Source organism: Camelus ferus, chromosome 4 (assembly GCF_009834535.1).
Source record: "Camelus ferus isolate YT-003-E chromosome 4, BCGSAC_Cfer_1.0, whole genome shotgun sequence".
NCBI classification, from domain to species: Eukaryota; Metazoa; Chordata; class Mammalia; order Artiodactyla; family Camelidae; genus Camelus; species Camelus ferus.
Window position 1 is genome coordinate 29,494,870 of NC_045699.1, and position 20,127 is coordinate 29,514,996.

General features: G+C 39.8%; 1 protein-coding gene across 1 annotated transcript; it reads left to right on the forward strand.

Moving 5' to 3' along the window:
- The first annotated feature begins 2,315 nt into the window (after positions 1-2,315).
- On the forward strand, positions 2,316-13,465 carry LOC116663124 (plasminogen receptor (KT)-like). Its single transcript, XM_032477736.1, has 3 exons — positions 2,316-3,196; positions 9,638-9,747; positions 13,063-13,465. Exons 1-3 carry the CDS (start codon positions 3,081-3,083, stop codon positions 13,182-13,184), a joined length of 348 nt encoding a protein of 115 aa, XP_032333627.1. The 5' UTR covers positions 2,316-3,080; the 3' UTR covers positions 13,185-13,465.
- Positions 13,466-20,127: the final 6,662 nt, after the last annotated feature.

Below are 20,127 nucleotides of genomic sequence, written 5' to 3' on the forward strand. Positions count from 1 at the left end.
TGTGTGTGTGTGTGTGTGTATGTGTGTAATTTTCCTCTATTATAGTTAGAAACCCTGCTCCCACCCATCTGCCTTCAATTTCTTCATCTCCAGTATCCATATAAAGCAATTTCAGAATTGTAACCTGTATTCGGAGAGAAATACCTTCAACATCTAGAGTATAGTGTTTATGTACAGTTCCTTTTGTCTTTAGCGTCACAATTTCCAGTCAAAACACCATTTTTCAAAGTTAGGTCAATTCCTTATCTTTCACCCACTTTAGTGATGTTATAGCATACATTTATAATACAATTAGGCTGTCATCACAGTCCACATTCCATCCTCTGGATCCTCTGACCTTCTGGCTGGTTTGTAAAGTTTGTATACACTAAGGTTCACTCTTTGTGGTATACAGTTTTATCGGTTTTCACAAATCCAGAGTGTCATGTAACCACCATGACAGCATCACCAGATTAGTTCCACCACTCTTAAAAAGACCCCTGTCCACAATATTTTAAGAGTTCCCAGAGGATCAGTTTTCAGATTGATATTTCAGCTTGATCTTTGGTGACAAAAACCATTGCTCCTGAGTTCTTTCATCTCAGGTACATGTTCTGTATCCTGGCTGCACATTGTAATTACTTGGAAAAGTACTGATGATGGTCCTACCTTCAGATCCTGGTTTAATTGGTCTGGGGTGTGGACATGGGCATTGAGACTTTGAAAAGCTCCTAGATGCTCACAATATGCAGCCAAGGTTTCAATCTTGGCCTCATATGTGCCTTGATTCAATCTAGCTGTCTTTTAATAATGACATAAATGATTTATTGCTGCATCTATTTAACTTGGGGGATATTATGAACTATCATGTAAACATTCTGAATAAGTTATGTGGTAAGGGAGAATTTCACATGCTCAATAATCATGTATGCAAAAACACTATTTTTTTTTTGCTCTCTAACTCAAAATGAACTTCAGTTTCCATTGATGAGGGCAAATTTAATTTTGACAAATCAAAGTGACTCAATTTCCTCTAGTTTAAAGCTGATTTCTTAGTAGATAAAGGCTTGAATTCAGCTTGGTTCCGTCCCCTTCTCTGTCCAGTTTTTCCTAGAACCAATACAGATTTGGGTCCAGGTGATTTCAGGTGGCACTGGCATTGGGGAAGCCACATCTGATTGGAGGGGGCTTTTCTGCAGTTGTTTATTTTATCACCCTGAGCTGTGCCAGGTGATTTGCTCTGCAGGTATCTGACCATCGTCTAGGTCATCACCTTTGCACTCAGGGGAGCTGCTGCTCCCTTGAGATCCAGCCACATTTCCTGCCCAGGCCTTGGCTTATAGTCTTTACCCAAGTGTCTGTTATGGCATCCCTGGGTCCTAGGCTTTGGAGACTCCCTAGTAAGCCACTTGCTTTCAATTATCAGCTACTTTCTGTGCCCCTCCCCAGGTTGACACGAGAACCTCGCAGACTACCTCCACACCCCTCAGCAGCTGAGGGGTACTGAGATGGCTTCTCTTAGTCCTTCTATAGGCCTAGATCTGCCCTGCAGCCATTTCTTCTCTATTTTAGATGCCCCTTCCCAGAATTCTCGACAGGAGGCAGGACTGCAAGTGCTCTCTGTCTGGGGATTCTCAAACTCAAAGTCCATCACATCCTCTGGAGCTTCAACCTCCAAGGGGCCAAGAGACCTTTCTCCTCTTCCAGTCCCTTCCCACAGTAGAGAAAAGGCAGGCAGGCAAAACTGAGTTCCATTATTAGTCAGCCCTCCCCACCTGTGCTTTATATGCTTGCTACCTTCTAGGTTTTGCTAATGATACACAGTGCCCAGATTTGAGAATTTAAAAAGAAAACAACTTTTCTCTCTCAAGAATGTAACTCTTTCAAAATAGTGAGTGTGGGCTTTGAGACTGTTGCTTCTCCTACGCATTTTCTGAAAATCCATTCAGAAATTTACTCTCGAATTATTAGAGCAGGTAGGTAGATAGATATGAGCAGAGAAAGGGGGACACAGGCCAAATGGCAGGAAACCATACATCTTGTGAGCAATGAGGTCTCTGGGCAGATCAACCCCTCGATTGATAAGAAACCATACATTTTGGGTTGACAAGTGTCCTGGAGACAAAGAAAAGCCGGACAAGACAGGAATCTCCACCATCAGAACGTAACCCTTCATCATCATACCCTCATCTGAATGTAACCTTTTGCTCATTATGCCCTCATCCAACTTCCTGATCAAGACTAAATAAGGACATTAAAAAAAAAAAAATCCTTCCTACCCTCAGGAAGGTGGAGCTGGGATGAAGATCAGGAAAGACAACCCCAAGACCCTCCCCACCAATGAATATTCTGCCCATTCATTTTTACACCCACATAACCAGCTTGCCAAAGAAATTCGGGGCAGCTATCCACCTGGGTTTTCCCGCTCTCCCCTTGAGAGCATACCATCTATCACTTAATAAATCCTTGCTTTGCTTTCTTGACCTCCAGGTCTTGTTTCTGAATTCTTTCTGAGATGAGACAAGAACCTGCTTCCCGATTACACTATGATCTGGACTGTATTTGCTTTCTATTCTAAGGCAGTGAAAGGCAGTGACTAAACCGGTGAAGGACTTGAGGCAACAAGAAAAATATGGCAAAGCAAAATGTCTATTGATGTCTCGAAATACCATCATAGCACAATGTGATATGGACCTGATATTTCAAATGAGCTTCAGTTTGGAGTTGGATGGATTTGGAAAGCAAAATAATTTTAATGCAAATGGTAATGAAGGCTAATAAAATGTATTTGTATTTAAAGGCACATAGATCTTTTCTCACATGTCATATGGTAAGCTGAACATATATTTTAGGCTTGAATAAAGGCTCCAGACTAGATGCATTCAAGACCTCAGGATGCAGAAGAAGAATATCACATCTATTCTGTATATATTCCAGAAGGACTTCAGTGAAGAGTCCCTTGAGGGTGAAAAGAAAAAAAAAGATTCAAAGCCACTGAAGAATGAAAATCTACTGGAAAAGACGGTTACTAACTGTACTGGGATTCAAAAGATGAGTAATTACACTGTCCTTTGTTTTGTTCTCAGCTGGAAAGGCAGCTAATGATGCAGAATGAAATGAGAGAAAGACAGATGGCGATGCAGATTGCTTGGTCACGGGAATTCCTCAAATATTTTGGAACATTTTTTGGCATTGCAGCAATCTCTTTAACAGCTGGGTATGTTTGCTGTTTACTTTAAAACTTTCTTAAATCATTTACTTGTTTTTGTCTTTGCCATTATCTTATTATTAAGTTGGCCAAGATAGGACTTTGATCCAAAGAACATATGTATGTAAACAAAGTAACCCTTAAAGCTTAGTCCTTGGCAGTAACTCTGTAGAACCAGGGTAGTAATAGTTAATTCTGCCTTCAGTTTCTTAGATTTCTTCTGTCCTTTTCTCCATTCTATAAGTTAGAGAGAGGACTTATTTAACACCACGATAGAAAGAGGTCTCTACAGATTTACCTCCACAGCCCCTAAGGGATAGATATCAATATTTAACCACTTTTAAAATGAGTAATCTGAGACTCAACATCAACGAAAGATAAACAAAACATATTTCTCATTCTACTTGATTCATTTCTAGTTGGTTAGTTTTACCTTCTTTTGAATTTTTAGGTTTTAAGTATTAAAATTTTTTTTCTCCTTTTGCCTCTCTTGTGCTCCCTCATTCTTCAGAGACAGCCAGCACTCTGTCTACTTTAATCTGAGCACCCATCCCCAACACCTCATGGCATGTCTTTTGACTGGTGAAATAACCTACACTCTATGCAGTATGTATCTCTCTAAATAAATCTACCTTTACTCAACTGTGACTCACTCTTGAATTCTCTCCTGCGTGAAACCAAGGACCCCCACTTGGCGGGGCACATCCCAGGGACTCAGCCGAGACCTGGAACACAGCACTCCTCATGTCCCACATTCGTTTTTCCTGTATTATCTCCCTGGCGCCAAACGTGGGGCATTTAATTAAAGAAACAGGGCTTAAAGGGCATAATCTCGATCTGCCTATTGGGCTATGGCTCCCCTCCCTTCGGAGGGTGGCAGGGGGTTTCTCCCATGCCATGCAGATTGAAGCAGCCCTTAGGTGGCAGCTGATGCTCCCTGCAAGATCTGGCAGAGACCAGCTCTCTAGCCACGGAGTTCACCACACCCAAGGCTTTTCTCTCCTCAATATTTTCTCATTCTCCTCTAACGCTCTTTGTCTTCGGACTGGAGAAGATCTACCAACAGGACCACTCAGACATCCAAATTAAGACCACATGGCAAGTAACTGGCAAACTGATTGGGTGAGCCTCCCCTCTGTGGCTCCTCAAGCCCAGTTCCACTTCTCTACAAGGTCTTAGTCTCAGTCCGATTCCAAGACACCGGAACTGTGAAAGTGGCCCCAAATTATGGGACTCTGGGAATTTCCCTTTTAAAAATCTGTGGCCCCAGCGCTCCCCAAGTGCCCTCAGGATGTATGGCCTCATTGCATTCCATAGGCGGGAGTTGCGGGAGCGCACTCCCTCAGTGGGCCTACAAATCTCTGGTATAGGAAGCATTGTGGCTATAGCATTCCCTTTTTGTCCTGGATTTCTACCTTTCAATGCTATCTATTTCCTTTCTTTCGCAGAAGGTGATCTGTTATTTGACTCAGGACCTAGGTCTCCTCCTTCCCTCTAAAGGATTTAGACTCTAGTCACCTTTTCTCCTGCTGGCCCTTGCTCCTTTCCTTGACTAGTCCAAAGGAGTCACCTCAGGCTCATGGACAGGACTTCCTAAGCAAAATGTGGACAACTACAAGTATTCCAAAGGACTCCCCATTAGGATGCATATTAATTAATTGGGAATAGTTTAAACAAGATAGTTTGAGAAAAAAGGAATTAATTTTCCTTTATAATACTACACAAACTAGGAGACCAAGAGGTCTGGCAAAAAAAAAAGGATCATTAAATTACAATACCATCCTATAGTTAGACCTATTTTGTAAAAGAGGAGGTAAATGCAGGGAAATCCAATAAGTCCAAACATTCTTGATCCTATACCAAGACCCAGGTCTAAGAAGCTACTACCAGGTATGCCTGGCTCGTGTCCCCTCAAAGCGCCTCCTCCCACAGAAGCTTGATGTTTTAGATGATCCCCCTTATGGGTCCAGCTCCCCATGGTCCACAGCCAGGAACTCCTACTTCCCCCAGCTCTGAGGGGGAACAGTCTTCCCCACCATCTTCCTCACCAGAGGAAAGTCCTTCTAGTATTACTCAAAGTGGGGCTACCTACCAACCTCCTACTACCAAACTCTGCCCCTTAAGGGAAGTGCCAGCAGATGTTAGAGGAACAATCAGGGTTCACATCCCCTTTTCTATGGCTGATTTGGCTACTTGCAAGGAGAAATTTGGACATTTCTCTGAAGACTCCAGTAGGTTTCACGGAGGAATCTGCCAGGCTGACAATGGCCTATGAGCTTACCTGAGGGGACCTACAAGTCCTCCTCTCAACCTGTTGCACTTTCGAGTAAAAAAGCCAGATCCTCAGTGCACCCCAGGCATATGCTGACGAATTGGCTGCCCACAATCAGGGACATATAATCTACCCTACCAGGGGGAATGCAATTTCTGACCAAGATCCCCTCTGGAACTACCAACAGGGAGGTAGAGGGCTTGAACACAGAAACTATATGGTAACTTGCCTCATAGAGGGGATTACAATGTATGTTGTTAAGCCATTCAACTATGAAAAAGTCAGAGAAGTAACACAGGGAAAAGACAAGAATCCTGCCAGCTTCCAGGGCCACTTAGTGGAGGTGTTTAAAAAGTATATTAATATTAATCCCAAGACCCCTGAGAAGGAAGTCCTGGTAAATATCCATTTTACCACTCAGTCAGTCCCAGAAGTTAGGAAAAAATTATAAAAGACAGCTATGGGACCCCAGACTCTCATGAATATGCTCATGGATCTGGCATTTGGAGTATTTAACAATAGAGACAGGGTTGAAGAGGCAAGAAAGATTCAGGGACAACAGTGAAAAGCACAATTCTTAGCGGCAGCCCTAACCCCTGCACCATCTCAGGGTTACTCTCACTTGCAAAGACCCATGGCAAGGTCAGGACCCAGGACATCTGGATCAGAGCTACTGTCTTGCTGACAAGGGACCTGCTTTAACTGCAGCCAGGGGAGCCACTGGAAGCATGAGTGTCCCATGTATGGGAAAAGTCCACCAGGACCCTGCTCAATATACAAACAAAAAGGTCAACTGGAAACAGGACTGCCCCTAGTCATGAAGGAGGCTTGAGGCTCCCAAACCAATCATGACCAAGAGGACAAAAGACTGACAGGGCCTAAGACCCTCCCTGGCTCCCACAGGACATCCGGTCATTTCTTCGAAGAAATCTCAGGTAATCCTTGACTTGGCAGGCAGGGAAGTTATTTTCTTGTTAAATACAGGGGCCGCCTACACTGCTAACTAATTTCCCTGGACCCTTGTCCTCCTAATCCTGTGTAACAATGGGGATCAATAGAAGGCCCCAAGACAAGCACTTGCTAGGAAATTTACTTTTGCACACCAGTTTCTGCTGGTGCCTGAGTGCCCCATCCCCTCCTTGGGAGTGGACTTGTTCACTAAATTCCAGGCAATCATTCAATTCAGAAACCTTTACGTGAAAGATATCCACCAAGAAAAATGACTATTCTTGGCTTTAGGAGCCTGCCTCAGTCCCGAGCCAGTCTCCTACCCCATATTGTTTCTCAAGTGAACCCTGCTGTCTGATAAACTAAGGTCCCTGACAGAGCTACTAATGTCAGGCTATCATTAGAAATGGGAACGTGTGAGGCTATAGGCAAGCCTCTTCAGATCAAAGGCCAAACCAAGGAGCCATAATGTAAAAAAACTTCTCAAACCCAAAAAGGATTCTCAAAAATGTTTGTAAATACAGTGCCAAATGGGAGGCCATTGGACTAAACTGACCATAGCTGATATTCGGAGCCAGATGAAAATTTTTAGGGAAGCCTTCTCCCCTAAGCTAAATGAGGAAACACAAAACTGTCTGTTTTACAAATCTAGTCTTTACAGGATAAGAGGTGTGGCTCCAGAAATAATACAAAACCCACCAATCCTTCTACCACACCCAAAACTTCCCCTACTTATGTTAAGAAATTGTAAGTATCAAAGAACCTTTTTTGGCTTTAAAGGAACAAAGCAACTTGCTTTTCTCCTCAAGCCTTTGAGATATAAATGTTTTACCTGGTCTTCTCCAGTAACCCCTATCTCACCATCTTTTTACAATACAAATTTCCAAAAAGGGGGAATAAATAATTTGAAACTTAACTTGTTAAGGACAAATAGAAATGTTGTCTCTTTTTATAGATATTAGTAAACAGGTTTAGCCATCTAGATAAGCTACTTTAATTTGTTCTATCTTCCAGAAACCCAATTTAAATCCAACCTCTTTAGTAACTGATGGGTTTTACATTGTTATATCTGGTTCATGGCTAAAATTTTTAAATGGAAACTATAAGGTCTCTATGTATTATATGTATGTCATAGATGTATGGTATTGGCAAAATTAAATTGTGAAAGAGCTCTATTTCATTGGCTTTAAAAAAAAATCAAGTGCTTATATAAATACTCAAAGATATAAAGGAAATTAGCCAAAATGAATTTCAGGTTCATGTTATCAAAAAAGTATTGAGTACTAGTACTGGTATTGAAAGCTAGCTTAAGCTGTTGGTCTAATTAATATAAACATGTCTTTAGAGTCATCAATGTTAAGTATAATACTTAAGTTGCACCTAGGCTTACTGAGGTCAAATAAGAATTTATTATACCAGTTACAAATTTGTCAACAAGGAAAGTAACTCATGTTAGAAAAAAAATTTTTCAAGAAAGAAAAGTAAACAAAATAAGAGCTTTTGGGTAAACTCTATAGGAGTTTTGTTTTGGAAATGCCTATCTAAAATTGTCTGTTCAGATTTTGGTAACTGAAACTTAAAACTAAGTTAAATTTTAAAAACTTACTATCTGTGTCATTTATAAAATATTCAAACATTATTTGCTGGGAAGGTCTAAGTTTACCTAACTTTGCCTTCTTAGGAGAAAAAACTAAAGCATAAGTTTTCCAATCAAAAATGCTGGTATGACAACCAATTCACAATTGCTTGCTTCTTGTTTTTTTCCAGAGATTTAAGGTTTTTAAGAGTTAAAATTATAATATATGTAATCAAAGCTACTAAAATAATAAAAAAAAATTTCAGTATGCTAAAAAAAGTAAGATGTGTGTTTTCAGTAAAAGGTTTGCAAAAAAGAAACACTAAAAAAAGTTTCATGCATAATTGGGATTTTAAATATTTTAACAAATTCTGAAAGTTCTTTGTAGGTCCAGCTAACCTTGAGATGCTTTAAAGAAACACTGAGGCATCTTACATATTAAATTAACTAGGATTATTTGGTACGTTAAGTTAAATATAATCAGTCATACTTCTCGTAATTGTAAATAAGTCTCTATCAATTACAGGTGTTTAACCATGCCTTTTAAGTCTTTTGTCGTTACACACAGTTAAACTGCTGTTACAAAGGTGCGTCATCTTTAAGAAGATTCATCAGAAGTCTGTGCAAACGGTGGGTTACAACAGTCCCACATCAGATGATGGCTATGCAAGGATTCCAGCCCATACCGCCCTTTGACGCAAAAACAGAAGGCTGCCCTGCCCCTGGGGCACCTAGATTAGGCATTCAGAGATTTTTACTCCCTGATAGGCAGGATCAACACCCCTTCAAAGCCTGGAAGTAGTTTCAGAAGATGCACTATCATTTCTCTGCAACCCCATAAGATTATGGGAGTAAAATCTTTGAGGGGGAAATGGGACAGGAAGGAAGGGGGCAGGGCACAGCCTTTTAAGGAATGACAGCAATTAACACCAAAATGGTGGAAGGTTCAACTCCCAGCAAGAAGGTGGGAGATTTGACTAAAATGGTGGGAGACCTTGAGCTCCATTATATGCTCGCTGTAATACATTAGCATGGTAAATGGCACTCCCATAGGCTGACCATAAAAGGTCAAAGGCTAGGCAGTGGCCCAGTCCCTGGGAATCCCAACTCCTTCTCCAGGGTAGTTGGAAATAGTACCCCTGACATGTTAGCATATGAAGCTACCAAGCTTATATAAACTAGCAACACCATGACTCCTGGCCACCTCTCTCACTCCCTCATCTTCAGAGACATCCAGCACTCTGTCTATGGAATGTGTATCTACTTTATCCTGAGCAGCAAACACCCACATCTCATGGCCTTTCTCTTGCATTCTCAAACAGCCTACACTCTATGCAATACCTGTCTCTGTAAATAAATCTACCTTTACTCAAAAATAAAAAAAAATAATAAATAATTTTTTTCCTAACAACAAAAAAAAAAGAAACAAAAGAAAACAAAAAACAAAGCATAGACCCTACCTAAGAAATGCACAATCTGCTGAGGGGTTAATGGTTAGGAAATCCTATTTCCATACAAGACGTAAATGAATTAAGTAGCTTCTGAAATGGAGGATATTCTTCCAAAAGGCAGGTAAACTTTTTTTTTCATCAAGTGTAGAGGTATGTATTTACAAGGAATTCCTTGATATTCATTCTTTTTGTTCTTGAATCAGAGCAATAAAAAGGAAGAAGCCAGCCTTCATCTTCCCTATTGTTCCATTAGGCTTTGTCCTTACCTACCAGTTTGACTTGGGCTATGGAACCCTTCTACAAAGAATGAAAGGTAAGTCTTTGGTAAACCAGAGTCTCTATTTCTGATTCATTTTCTGATTCAAGGATCCACTCCTTATGACCCCTTGACTTATGAAGATTCTGACAAGACTCTCCCTGAGCTTCCAATGACCAATATGTCTACTTCCTCTCACACAGTGGTGTGCTGGAGGCAGCTCATACCAGCTCACAAGAACCAACTGTCAAATTTTCAGGAATTTTGTAAGCATATTGTTAAATATAGTCATTATCAAAAATTACATTATATAAAATTAAAATTAAATAAAATTTTAAAATAATATTAAATTATATTAAAAATGATAAATACTCTGAATTTCAGTTTCTAATTATTTTACTATTATCTATCCTCTTAAGTTATATATATCTGTTTTCTTAAGTTATGTATATCTACTGTATCTATATGGTAAAAATACAGATACAATATACAGACACAATAAAATACAGATACAACTCTGAATTCAGTGACATCCCATTAAAATATCACCTTGAAGTTGGTCATGGTGAGAGTATTTACACCATGGGAATCTGCAAATGCCAAATCAAAGCTTGATTTATTATTTTGTTGACTGTCTAGACTAGGAGTTCAAAACTATGGGCTGGAGGCTGGCCACTTGCTTTGAAAATAAAGTTTTATTGGAACACAAACTTGTCCATTCATTTCTGAATGGAAATGTCTGTGGCTGCTTTCCCATATCCATGGCTGAGCCAAATCATTGCAACAGAAATGTAAGATCCTACAAGAATAAAATATTTGCTGTCTGGCCCTTTAAGGAACATTACCAACTGATGGTCTAACTTAAGAAAGTGATGAAGAAAATGTTAACAATGCTGATTATACTTTAAAGTGTGTCATGTCCATAGCCATTACATTGTGAATAGCATAGAAATTATGCTATTATGGTACATTACTGTCCTAACATTTAAAAACTGTTATCTGACGTAGCAAAGTTCATATCATTTTCAAACAAGTAAAGCTCCAACTTATGTCATTATTTCACTTTTATCCTACTCATTAACATAAATGAAAACACCAACCATCACTCATGTTAAAATTATACATTCTTATCAACTGCATCTATACGTTAGCTATGGATACAAGAGTTCAACAACAATCAATAAAAACATTCTAGAATCAATTTGCTAGATGGAATTAATGATAAATTACATTCTACATTTTATTATTCATAAATTGTATGCTACATATATTTCATATAAATAAAATTCATAATAAACTTACATACATTTTCATTCTTCTGAAAAGCTGGTTGGTAAGTATTCATCAATACTGTGCTGTTCTCACAGAACTCTGGATCTTATAGCTCTAGAAAATACCCCTGCAGCTACAGAAGCCATTCCTGTATCAGGAAGATACAGTTTCCCATTAGTCTAGGATATTCATGTCTTCCAAATTCCCACCACACTACACCTCTCATGAGGATCCCTATTTCCCTACTCCTCCAGCCTTCAACCCAGAGCATAGTGGAAACAGTACTTTCCCAAGCCTTCGTTTCTACCATCCTGTACTCTCCTGGGCTACAAGCCCATCACTATCCCTGAGGCCCTGTGGGGACCTGTGGGGTTTGGAATGCAAAAGGAGAAGGTGCAGACTCCTCTGCAGGTACTGGGAGTAGGGAGCAGAACGTCTCATTCCCAGGTCTAGGGAGATACAGGGTTTATATGTTCTTAAAAATTCTCACTTGAAAATGGAAGGACATTTTCCACATAGAAACTATATTACAATGTCCTTTGAGTGCCATATTGGTAAACCATTGGTTCAGCTATAATATGGGCTAAACAGTTTTTTGTTGATGGTCTGGAAGTTGATTTATAGCATTATTACTACGGGAAAACATATTCTGAGTTCTAAAACATGGATCTATAAATTAACTTTTGGAGTACAATCTCATTTTAAGTGGGACACTAACTGTACATAACTGATTTACTACTGTTAAAGCTCATTTCAATAACCTGCTCAGTTTCATCTTACTCATCTGCTTAAGAATTCATTAATCTGAGATCAACTATGTCTCACTGTTTATAAGGACATTAGAATTCTCAGTGCCTCATAAAAATTAATATGTAGCTTTAAGAAATTTCAACTCTATTACACAGCACTCACTTGACCATATTACTAATGGAGAACAAGTGTGTTTTATAAGAACATTGTGATTGTATATTTGCAAGGTAATTTCATTAAAGGTCCATCAGAGTCTACTGAATATAAAATTTTACACTTCCAAGGCATGTTGTGAGAACTTCCTGTTTAAAAAAACAACTTTAGAATCCACCAGGAAACTTATCATACTAAAAACTTCAGGCTATAATATTTAGCCCTCTTAACTAGTGATGACTCTGAGATACACACTTCCTATGTGACTGAATTTATTATCAGCCATTCTGAAAATACATACTAAGAATCTGTCGTATGGTAGTCACACTGACATGGAAACATCTAGTCTGTCATTAATAGCCTGCCTAATTACATATAATTTTATAGTGACTTTTAATTACTATTTAAGACTGACGGGAAGAAAAGCTGTTTGCAGATGGTTGTAATGCTGTCATAACTTGCCAATTATAGTCTCTCCTGTTGGGTCTGGAATATAAATTAAATTGTGTGCTAAAAGAGGAGGGCTTAAATAAAACAATTGCCTTCAACCCCAAGGAGAGTTTATGGAATGGCGACAACATATATTACAGTTTTTCAAAATCTTGCTCATTTGTCGTCCACAATAAAAGCTGGCAAATATCACCGGGCCCAAGAAATTACTAGCTCTTATTTGAAAGAGGACATGTTTATAAAAATGGGTATATGTATGTGTGTGTCTATGTATGTGGAGACAGACTAAAGCATATTTAATATTAGTTTGGGTATTTACAAATGGTTTTGAGTCAAAGATTAGCTTTTCTGAAAAATTAGACTTTTTAGTAAACTTTATTTTCTCTCATGTCACTTATATTAAGAGGCAAGACGAAGAATTATATGTGATTTCGCCACCCTAAACCCCTCCTAAGACAACTAATTCTTTACTTGGTATTTTTTCACTCCTACATTTTAGAATGCTGTCTTCTGTTAAATAAAGTCTCTGGCATCTGATTTCTCTCTCTAGGAAATTTCAGAATTCATGATTGCGTTTCCTTTGGGAAGTGCCTTCTGGGGACAATGGGTGAACTATTTAACTGTGAGATCTGGGGGCATGCCTCCACACACTGTTACAGCGTGTCCCTGGAACACAACAAGTAGGCCTTCTCACAATGCCGACGACGGCCCCTTTGTCACCTTGCACATTTCTCTACTTTATTTAAGGTGAAGCCGAGAACATACTGGAAACAGAAAAGAGTAAGCTGCAGCTGCCAAAAGGAATGATCACTTTTGAAAGCCTTGAAAAAGCAAGAAGGGAACAGAGTAAATTCTTCATAGACAAATGAAATTATGTTCACCCACCAAATCTCAAAACACACAATTGTTGACTTCAATCATGGCCTTTACAGTTTTTTACATGCTTGAGACTTTGATATAATGGATTTTATTTTAAAATAATAAAATGCAAGATGAGTTCTGTTAAACTATTTTAAAATAAAATTTATAACATTCAACACAAAATCAAGGAGGAACTCTAATCTTTCAGATTTCCTTTATATGTGTGTGTATTACAAATATCTAAATGTAAACTGAATAAACTCAATTGTTTTCAATTCATGGAACAAAAGTCCTGCTACTCATCACTTCTCTGTCACTCTCACTTTCCCCATCACATTAGGCTCCCATAGATACCCCTTCTATTTGGATTTGTGAATTCTGTCCTGTCTCCACATGACAGAAAACAACTAAAATTAATGATTAACGTGTATACTGAACTTACTGTGGCCAGACACTGTCTGATTGTTGGCACATATTCTGTAATGTTCCCAAAAATCCTATGAGGCAGGCATCATTTTGTAGATGTGGAAACTGAGGTACAGAGAGATGGAATTACTTCCCCAAGGTCATACATGGACAGGACAGGAACATGAATGTAAATGCTTTGGCTCCACTGTTTATGCTCTAAAAGGTCTTGAAAAACTTAGGTCTTAGTGCATTCTTGACACGCAAAGACAGTTGTGAAAGACAAAACGTGAAAACATCCAAAGAATGACACAGAACACAGTTGCTAGACAGGTGGGAAGAAGGGGAAGGTTGCTTAGGATGCCCGACATTTTATTTTCCCTCACCAAGAAACTTATATGCATAAAATAATTCTATTTATGTCCATTCCTATGATTACAAACTCTACATATTATATACTAATCCCAAGGATTTTTATTATTACTTACCATGTGTCACGAACTTTTGCAGACATTAGGGCTACATGCGTGAATGAGCAGATAAGGTTATTATATTCCAGGAAGGGAGGTATATTCTAGTGAGGCATGAGAGAACTGGGGACAGAACAAATAAACACAAAGATAAACAACTTCGTTTCTGATGGTGACAAATACTTCAGCAGAAATGGAACAAGATGACAGAAAAACGTAGGGGGAGGCTACTTTAGATCTGGGACAGTAGTTTCTGCCTCTCTACAAAGGTGACATCTGAGTTGAGATTTCAATGATAAATCAGGCAGTCCTGTGAAGAGCAGGTATGGGGACAGGGAAAGTATCTCTAGGCACAGGGAAGAGCCAGGGGACAGGCTCTGAGATTTGGCATAGCCATATAGGAGATGAAATTTAAAGGGGGAAAACAAGCATGAATACAATCTCCATTACCCTCAAGCAAAACAACATACAGTTTTGATACAATTATAGTTATAGAGAACTTGGGCCAGGTCTTGAAGGATGCATTGAACTTGTCCATGAAGAAAAGGAGGTAAAGAGGAAGGGCATCCTGGGTAGAAGACTGATTAAAGGCAGCTCCATACGTGCCAAGTCCAGGGATCTGGTGATGGTTGTTTGGTTTGCCTGGAGCAAGAGGTTCCGCAGAGGGGGTACTTGTTAAGAAATGAGCCTGGAGGCACAGCTCAAAGAAAGGTCCTTGGGTGTAACACCAGGAAGTGTTCACTCGATCCTAAGGGTGATGAGCATGAAAAACTCTGCACTGGGATTTTATTGGGAGTAGTCAACTAGAGAGGAAAGATCCCATAGCCCAATCAATGAGGCACTGCAACGGTCCACCTTAGTACGGACCAGGACCCATACTAAGGCTGTGACTTTGGATTCAGAAAAATGAAAAGGACAAATAGCAGGACTGGGAACCAGTTTGAGTTTGTAGAGTAAGGAGAAGGTGATTTCCTTCATTTAATCCATATGGATTATCTGGGACCTCTGGAGGACTTGGGAAAGAAGTGATTGGGAGGCATACTGGTAGGCTAACAGATGCCTAAGATCTGGCACTGGTTTGTAGACCACGTCAGAATCTGGAATTGCATAGTGTTTCGTTCCCCTTAAAATTAAATCACGCTGTTCAAATATTCCTGACATAGTCTAGCCAGGGCTCAAAAAAGGTGGGTTTGAGTCCCTGCAAGGGTTGACTGGATAAATAACTTTCAGGGATTTCTGTTATTCTGCAATATAGCGAGGCCTCTCTGAGCCACCAGGCCATTCATTTTTCTTGGCTTCTTAGCCTGCACTGACCCTGAGTTCATTTTAATTGTTACTTAAAAGAGCCTCTGATAAACACACATACACTCACACTTTCGTTTGCTTCCCAATTGTGTGGTGAGGTAAAAATCAAAGCAGAGTGACTAACTGATGGCTTTGCAATTCAACCATATTAAAATATAATCAACAACACCAAGCAAAGCTGAAGTATATTGGAGAGGGATTTTGCAATAGAAAAACTGTTGAGTTACCTCCTCTGGTATCTTGGGAGCAGCTGGTACCAAATTCTCCCTCCCTTTTTCTTTGCCATCAGCACCTGGCCAAAGACCTCCATGACTTTGCACCCTGATACACCTGGGAGTCAAAAGAGTGTAGGTCACAGAGCAAGGGAAGCAGTAGCACCAGAGACAGGCACTACCTCTGCCTGAGCAACAATTCTTCTTAAGCAACCAGGGTGCCATGCCTAATTCCCTCCAGGATGGTGGTCTCCCACCTTCTCACAAACCTTACAGAGGGTCATCCCTGCACCTGTCCCAGGGGTGCACAATCACAAACATCATCTTCATGACTGCCCCCAATCTGCCAGTGATGATTACCAGGCTAGATGAAGTGAATGGAATGTTCTAGCTGGATCCTTGGTAATTGGGACTCAAGAGCCAATCAGTTCAGGTTAGTTGTTCCCACCTTCACAAGTGGGAGCCTCAGAAGCCACCTGCTAAATACAGGCCAAACCCAACAACATGTAAAGCTGTGGTATAGTAAATTGATGACAATTCTTGTCTTGGGAATGAGAGTATTTTAGGGTGGGAAGAGTTGGCAAAACTGGCAAAGACATAAATTATGCCCAAAGCATAAGCCTAGAGGAATTGGTCGTTCTGTCTCAGGTGGCCTTTGCCATTTCATGGAACCAATTAATTAGCCAAGAGCAGCTCATTAAAGCCAACCAGACGTCCTCGGTCATGAGTAGTCCATCTTCTTTTTGATGCGAATTCTTTTATTGCCTCCTATTCAACCAGCTGGTTATGGCATGCCCATATGCAATATTCAACACTGACACTGGAGAGATGAGACTGGCAGCAGTCTATCAGTCACATGTTCACAGCCCAGGATAGGAGGACACTGCATGCCACACAAGGCTACATGGGAGCTGCACTCAGAACGGAGTGAACAACCAAGGGCTGTGTGAGGCAGGCCTTGTAGCATCAGGAGAGTGAGGTAACCCCTGGTTACTGTGAGAGAACGTGACTTGCTCGGAATACTTCCACGGGCTGGCAAAGAAATGAAAGCCACTACTCAGAGATAAGCAGGAACTGTGCCTGGTGCTCTTGATGAGGGCGGTTGTATGGCTAGGGCACTTTAACTGTGGGAGCAGAGTGGGGAGGAGAACTTGTGGTTAAGCCATTTAAGCCCACCTCCCAGTTTCACCAGACGTTAAAGCAGCATGTAATATCTAATGTTGGGCCTTAATTTTAGACTCCGTATATTAACATTTATGGTGATCAATAAAACTAGTATATCAGGGGACCTCTTATTGAGTGTCTACTACATGATAAGCATGTATCATCAATGAACAGAACTAAGACTCCTATTCACAGGGAGTTTCCATCTGGTGGCATGATCCTTTCTGAATATTCCCTTAGCACATATATTATTGAGTAGATAGAAGGAAAAAGAAAATAATGAAGTTCTTTCTCTTTTCTAATCTCTTAACCAAGAGATTTCGAAAGGTTTGTTGACAAGAGGACTTTCTGAAGATCCCAAGTTCTTTCATTTTTTCGTTTCAGTCTTCTTGGTAAAGCAACATGACAACCTGAAGTGAAGCACGTACACTCTATCTCTATGAAAAATAGAGTCAGCACTGGTTTTTGACCAGGATGCTTGAAATAATACAAAGATTCACCTCTCCTTCTTCCCCAAATCTCAAATAAATAAGAGAAATGTACAAACCAAAATAGATCCAATGCAGCACTGATTATCATGGGGATGGAGTGGGGTTGTCTGCTACTGACAGATCAGAGAAAATCGGAATTTACTATACGACATAAAGCTTGTCAAAAAAACGATTAGCGGTGAAATATAGAAGATCAGAGTCATTTTTAAAAGAACCGCTAGCCAACACCAACTGAATGTAGTAGAGGCTGGAGGGTGCTACAGATAGAAGGCTATGAACAAGAGAATTCAATAAGGGACTACGGAACTTCAGAGGCTGTCTGTCATTCAGGACAAAGATGTACGTAGTGGACGTTCTAACCCAGAAAAACAAGGGAAGTGACCAGGAAACATACAGCCTGGTAAGGACAAAATGCAGCCCCCCAACACAAAAAAGCAGCTCCACAGACCCTGCCCCCGCCCCCGCCCATGCCCCTCACCCTCTCCTCCACAAAATCCCGGGAGGCAGAGAAGGCTCCTCGCCCCAGAGGCTGAATTCACTGCTTCTTATTATATGACCAGTTTTTGAGTGGTACAAAGATAATCTGTGGTCACCCATCAAGTATAAGCTCTGAAATAATTACTTTTCAATCTTTAAAATATGTAATTCAAGAGCTACTAAAGCATACCTAAAACTCTCATGAGAAACTGATAAATGTAAGCTTAATTTATTTCTCATATAAAAATTTATTTCACACATATATATGTATCACTTAGGATTGTGTTCTCTGTAGATAACAGAAAATGCTACAACAGTGGCTTCAAAGAAGCCCGTGGAGTAAATATCCAGCCCTGTTTTTAAGCATCTGAATGATGCCAGCAGTCTCCTCAACAGTTTTCCTGTCAGCTCTCTACCTCCTACTTTCCACACATTCTTCTTCCAAGAAGGATGCTGCACCTCTGGGTCTCAGTCTTTGAGTTTCAGGTAGGAAAAGGAGGCAGAAGTCTTAGTGCCTGGATTACAAAAGCAGAGGCTTTGCCAGAAACTTCCACATGTGTGCTTATGTCCTATTGACCAGAACTGTGTTACATGGACACTGCTGCCCAAAGGAGACTTTAGAAAAATCATTTCTACTACTAAAGATTGAGCTGAAGTAGACAGAGTTGAGATAGACAAGGGGGAAGGGTCTAGGAAGAGGCTGAGGCACTTTCACTTACTAGTACCGTAGGTTTGCTTACTGCTTTATCCCTCCAGTGACTGTTTTAAAGACTCTGATGTTTACCTATTAACTTTCACCATGCAGACTAATTGCACCTGGAGTTGGATCCAAGGAATTCAGTGGAACCAAAGAAAGCGGGCTTTGGAATCCAGGGGACGTGACTAAGAATCTCATGTCCAACACCTACCTGATGTGTGCAGGGCGTTCATTTGGTTTTTCTCTTTAAAAGAGTTTCCTTGGTTTTTAAGGTTTTTTTAAGTATATTAAACACCTCCTAGTTGTGTCCATGAATCCTGCATTTCCCTGTTACATGTAACAGTAGGGCAAGCCCACATCTGGCACATGTGCCAAACAAAGTCACACAAGTTACTTGACTACTCTCAACTTGCTTCCTCTCTCTGTAAAATGGGAGGATGGTTGCTTCATTGGACAGCTGTGAGGATGCTTCAGGACCACCTAAGTAAAGTAAAAACTTATCCCCCTGGAAATTTACATTTTAAATGAGAAATTACTTTGCAGGATAGCTTTGCAAATAGATTTTTTCAAATGACTGTCAATTCACAAAAATACCATCAAACCTAAGTTTCCAGGTCTGTCCCAAACTGCTTGTCATAGGGGAAACCAGTCTAAAATCACTACCTGTGACAATCCCACAGCTTTGGTCAGGCTTTTTTTCTTTTCTCAAGAATTATGCAATGCTTAGCATTTGACCAACCTAGAAATTAGAATTATTCTATTCTACAACTGTATTTATAACTAAGTGATTGTTGACTTTTTATTTTAATTCAAAGTTACCCTAACTTCCTCCAAGTCTCTAATTTACATTGTGGAGCTGAGGTAACCTGAGTACATTAGGAACACAGCACACAAATTACTGAAACATGAATCTATTTGCACTTACAAGTTAAGTTTTCATCCATCTAGAAAGGTGTAGTGAACATATCACCTCAAACTGTGTTGGATTTTTTAAAGTTAAATTAGAAGGTGTTAAAAGATCTCCTACAAAATACAGCAAGCAGAGAACAATTTTTTAAAAAGGAACATAGTTTTTGCGGTGTAACCTGTTACCAAAATATTCTTTCTGGAATTGTGAGACTCATTGCTTGCAGGCTTGCTTGCCTTTTTTGTTGTTTTTTGATTGGTTTCTGTATTTCTGTGTGTGTGTGTGTGTGTTCTTCAGTCTCTAGGGGTACGGAATACAATCTCAAATTACAGTACTCAAGTAAAGAGTTTCAGTCAAACTATTTCTCACAGGAGTCGAAAGAAAGTCAGTGGAGAAAGTGCAGTGTATACTGAGATAGTATACAAGCTTAACGTGATGCACTGAGAATTTCAAGGTGTTACCAGGATTTGATGAAGAAAAATCATCAGTTCTCCCTCTCTTGTCAGCAATATATCCATTCATTCACTATATTTTTATGCATTGATACACCAGACACAATAGTAATTCATCTAACTATAATTATATTTAGATTACAAAGTTATGCAGCAGATGTTCATGTTGGGTTGTAAGAAGATGGGTGATTTCAATTTTACTTCTGTTGCGATAATTCAGTGTAATGGCCATGCTTAGTTTTTTAATAAAAACTTCAAATATTGACTTAAGTTTACGTAAGTTAAAAAAAGTTGTTTCAGAATAAGAAAAGAAAGAAAAACACAACTGTAAATGGGCCAATAATCTAACCATGAGCAAACAGATGAAAGTT